At 29.8% G+C, this 5274-nt stretch overlaps 1 protein-coding gene across 1 annotated transcript; it reads left to right on the top strand.

The window, feature by feature from the left end:
* The first annotated feature begins 413 nt into the window (after window positions 1-413).
* LOC126891116 (uncharacterized) lies at window positions 414-2156 on the top strand. Its single transcript, XM_050660296.1, has one exon. The coding sequence runs from the start codon at window positions 414-416 to the stop codon at window positions 2154-2156; it is 1743 nt and encodes a 580-aa protein (XP_050516253.1).
* The last annotated feature ends 3118 nt before the right edge of the window (window positions 2157-5274 follow it).

The following is a 5274-nucleotide window of genomic DNA, read 5'->3' as shown; positions in this document are numbered from 1 at the left end:
GTTATAATACATATTCAATAGCTATCACAAAAAAGAATACTTACTATATCTATTTAAAGAGATATTGTTAAATAATTTATAGTAGCTCTTAAAAAATATAAATAAGTACCCATATATTTTAGGAAAATCTAGAACAAAAGAGTACACATCTCTAAAAAGAAGTGTAAAAAGCAGGGAACAGCGAAACTAAATTACTCGTGTACCTATCAGTCAAATGACACTGACAAAAGGTCAAGGAAATTACATTATGACTCGTATTGTAAATCATTATAGGCATGATAAAGACTTAGAACATCTACGACTTTGTACTGCTGATAAACAAGAAATTGCAGCAAAATTGATTAACGGTGTTTCCACAACAAGGTAGGACACACTATTTAAAATCTGACGTATGTAGGTAGGTAATCTTAAAAATGATTTTTAGAATACTTGATGACCGCAGAAAAAATATTTCTCGTGATATCAAGAGATGCGATCTTTTATCAAGGCAGGATGTGGATAATATAAAAAGAAGTTACAATTTAAATATCAATGAAGGAGTGAAGCACAAACAGGATGCTGTTAGTGTTGATTTGTGGGTGGAGGAGTGCAAGGGATTAGCCAATAATCCTGTTTTGTACTATAAACAGCAAGGACAGCTTTCCAGTCAGTTTACAGAGAGTGATTTTATACTAATAATAATGAACGATGTACAAGCCTCTCTTCTTATGAAATTTGGAGCAAATGTCATAGCAGTTGACAGTACCCATGGACTCAATAACTATGACTTTGAAATGACTACTGTCATGGTTATTGACGAATTTAACGAAAGTTTCCCTGTAGCCTTTATGTTCAGCAACAAAAAGGACACACATGTACATAAGTTATTTTTTCTAGTAATTAAGCAAAAAGTTGGTGTAATTAAGTGTAAAAGTTTTATGTCTGATATTACATGTGTGTTTTATAATGCATGGTCTGAGGTAATGGGTGATGCACAGCATCAGTTATATTGTTCATGGCACATTGATAGAGCTTGGCAGAGTAACTTATCAAAAATCATAGGAAAAGAAAAAAAGGAATGGGTTTATAAGACACTAAAACTTCTACAGAAACATGTTGAAGTTTCCACATTTCCCAATAAGTTGCAAATTATTCTTCAGCAGTTGGCAAATGATGAAGATACAAAACGTTTTGGAGAATACTTTGCAAAATACTATTTTAGTAATTGTGAAAAGTGGGCATATTGTTACCGACAGAATTGTGGTATAAATACAAATATGCGTTTGGAAGGTATGCATAAAGCCATTAAATATTTTTATTTAGATGGTAAGCGGGTTCGAAGATTGGATAAAGGACTGCATGCTACATTGAAGTATGTACGTGATAAAATTGTGGGTAGGCTAATTAAGCTTACCAAGGGTAAGCATAATATTAATAATCATGAGACAATACAACGACATAGAATAGCAATAAGCTCAACTTTTAATATGATTTTAGAAACTCCGGGAATGTGGAACCTTGAACATAATGCAAAACAGTATACAGTGAAAGAACATTGTGACGTATCAAAGTGTTGTAATTTCACTTGTACCTTTTGCAATATTTGTATTCATCAATATACTTGCAGTTGTCCAGATAACTTTATAAACAAATCAATTTGCAAACATATACATTTTGTTGCTATCAACAAAACAAATTCTGGAACGGTTGAAAGTGACTCAGTAATAGAGAAGTGTGAGGAATCTGTAAACACGTGTGTACATTTTTTAAGCAGTTGTAATCCTACTATAGATCAAACCAAAGAAAAAATCATGAAAAAGCTATCAAGTTTGCAAGCAAAACTACACGATACAGATGTCCACGCAATACAAGCTAATATTCTGTCTCAAATTTTACATCACTTAAATACCGCCGAAAACTTAATGGACATATCACAATCAACTGTTTTAGATAATAATTTTAGGGATACAAATGAAATTTCAATTAATAAGAACATAGAGCCACAAAAAAGATTTTTCTCTACTCAGAACAAACGACGATATGATAGGACTCTTAAAAATCCTAATATTGATGAATGTACAGAAATATCACGTTTCTTAGAAGGCGATTCAACTATTATATCAAAAAAGGCAAATGAGGATCACAGATATGCGTCATCATCATTCAATCTTCCCTAATCCACTGCTGGACATATATCTTCTCCCTAATTTTCTATCTGTTTCGATCTTGAGCCCATTCCTAAGACAACGTTTCAGATCATCAGTCCAATATGTTGGTTTACAGTCCAACAGATATGATTACATAATTTAAATTCATTTCGAATTAATTTAGACAATTTAAGTCCCTCATTAATACATATGTTTTGGGCCCGGTCTTTTCACCTCCGAATAAATATGCCCTTATCTGGCAGTTAGCTATCTGGAGGATAAATATTTATTCGCCAGATAAAATGTACCCGTCTTTTCACGTCAATTTATGTTCCAGTTAGTTATCCGGTAGATAAGCTTAAAAGTAAGTTTGATTATAATTAGATTCACATAATCAAGAGGATTTTATCGATTTTATTTCCATTTTGGAAGAAGGAAATGTAAGTAAATCAAAGAATTACAACTTAAAAAAATAAGTATATAAAGTCCTAGTCATAATTTAGAAATACATTTCCATATTTTAATCAGACAACAATATTGTTTTAGAAAGAAAACATTGATTATGGTGAAAAAGTTTACTGGAGAACTTGAACAAGAGGTAAATAAATTTTAAATTAGTGGAAAACTGTTTATTTGTATGTAAAGAAAACAAGTTTAAATAAAGACAAGCTAGCTAATGAAACAGATGCAGTGGTAATTTTACAAGAGTACGAGAAATAATGTTTTCTCGTACTTGGGATTAGAATCATTCAGTATAGCCTGCGCAATACACTCAGAATCAACCTCTAACTCGTTTCACCTAAAAATCCTCATACGTGGTATTAGAATGTAGGTAGCGATTAGTAAGAAGGTACCTATTTAAAACATATCCAGGGAGTATTACGAAATTGTCAGAATATAAAATCAGTCTTCCTATATTCTATAGATTTATTGAAAATTTTGAGAATTTCATGATACACCCAGTATGTTTTGGATACTTAACTCTGCAGCTTTATTTTTCAAGGTAGGTATCTACTGTTTTGGAGCATACTTATGTGCATACTTAATTCTAGTTACTATATCAATGCCTTTCATTTTGAAATCGTAAAATATTTGGCAATTCAAAGAAATCATTATTTTAAAAATGAGAAAACTAAACAATTTTTTAACAAAACTAGAGGTAAAACTTTTACCAATTTCATGTTTCACAGATTATTCTGGTGGGTAACTTTAAGATAGATACTTATGCAAGATGGGATAAAAAACTATTTCTATTTTTATTTTTTACAACTTGTTTTCCTTTGTAAATGAATAAAGTTGGGTAGGTATACAATAATACATACCTATTATAATTTTCTCAAATTATAACCCATCTTTAATAATTTAATATCTAATAACTCTGCTCAAAAAATTACAGTAGGTATGTATAAAAACAAAATAACATAAAATTTGTGATTGAGAAATTTTAGAAACAACAAAATTTTACTTTTGCAATAAATTCAATCAGACCTATAAGATTTTAGGTTATATTTTTAGTTTCGCGGTAACCAGAAACCATGAAATATACAAAAAGCAAAGTTTATCTTCCAGATAACTTCTTATTCGGTACTTTATTCGGCAGTTAAATATTTGATATTTAACGTCAATTTATCTGTCGGATAACTTTATTCCAGAGTGAAAAGACGCTACTTTTTTATCTGTCAAATAAACTTCCCGTTAACTATTTATTCGGAGGTGAAAAGACCGGGCCTTGGTTAAATTAAAAGTAATTCAGCCATTTAAGTATTTTTGAAGGTAAATAATTACGAAGGATTATAATTACAGCATTTTCCTTGTTTGTACACTTTAATCATGAAGACATATTATAGTTAAACATATATGTTTAGTGTATTAGAAGGGGCTGATCCACTTCTACATTATTTTTATAGTAGATATAAATAATGACTGTTTAGAAAAAGTTTATACTATTAAAGCTCTAGAAGTTGTAACTAAATTACCACTTTTCAGTCAAGTATTAGGGTTTTGAAAAAAACCGAATTGTATAAAATATGCTCTAGTAAGAGCAAAAATAATTGTTGGAGTGAAGCTACAGCTACCCCGATAAGTCGGCGTCTGATAACCCAGGCCGATTCTCATCAGACAAAACAAACATTTTTTCAGTTTGACTGAATTTTAAACCAAGAAATGACCAATACTGTATACCTACAACTGTATGTAATTTAGATGTACTGTGCATATGTATTTCATGTTTTTGCAACTATATTAGAGTTTATCTATAAGTATACCATGTTTTATTAATTTTTACAATATTCTTCAGCTAACCCAGATCAGCCTCGGTCCCGATTAATCAGACTTATCGAGGTTCCACTGTACTATTTTTAGACAAAAATATACCACTTAAAATCTGAGAAATGTGATGAGTTGATAAACAATTTTTATATAAAGTTGATTCAGAAATGTATTCTGTTTATACTTAATTAAATGTTAGATTTTTAATTTTATGTATACCTACCTAGGTACCACTAGAGATGCAATAAAAATTTCTAGAAGAAATCAATTAAATGATGAAAATTTAGGGTTGTTTTATAACCATTGCTTTTTTGTATCACCATCCATTTAATATTATAATACTATGCACTTTACTTCTGTACATCTATTAATTATTATTACTTATAATTTTCACCATGATGTGATACTGAATACTGAGATGACAAATAAATAAATTGCTGTTTCGACTGACATTATAAATTATCACATACTTACAAGTAAGTATTTAAGGATTATGTATGTCAGTAAGTAAACTTTATTTTTCAAATCGGTGTTTGAGCTCATATCTTTTCTCTGTAGCTGTTAGAAATAGAAGCTCTTGATTTTATTATGATTTGTAGTGTAAGATTTTCTTTACTTGCTTGTATCACCTTAATTTCATTGTCCAAAATATTTTATACTGTTTTGATAACAAAGTATCTTCTACACCAAAGCTAAACAGTGTTTAGCTGCTCCAATTTTATTTTTGATTATGGTTTATTTTTCATTTATTAATGTTATGTACTTTTGACATGTTTTCTAATACTCTTTATTACAATAAAACCAACAAGATAAATTTCTTCTGTGATAGAAATATAGAAAAAGTCATGGAAAAAATATAAGTGGACATTTGTTTTCTTTA

This window comes from Diabrotica virgifera, chromosome 9 (genome assembly GCF_917563875.1).
Source record: "Diabrotica virgifera virgifera chromosome 9, PGI_DIABVI_V3a".
Taxonomy (NCBI): domain Eukaryota; kingdom Metazoa; phylum Arthropoda; class Insecta; order Coleoptera; family Chrysomelidae; genus Diabrotica; species Diabrotica virgifera.
The sequence above is the reverse complement of the archived record's forward strand: the minus strand, read 5'-3'. Positions and strand labels throughout refer to the sequence as shown.

Coding starts and splice junctions, on each gene's coding strand:
- LOC126891116 (XM_050660296.1), top strand. CDS start 414: ATGATTTTTAGAATACTTGATGACCGCAGAAAAAATATTTCTCGTGAT.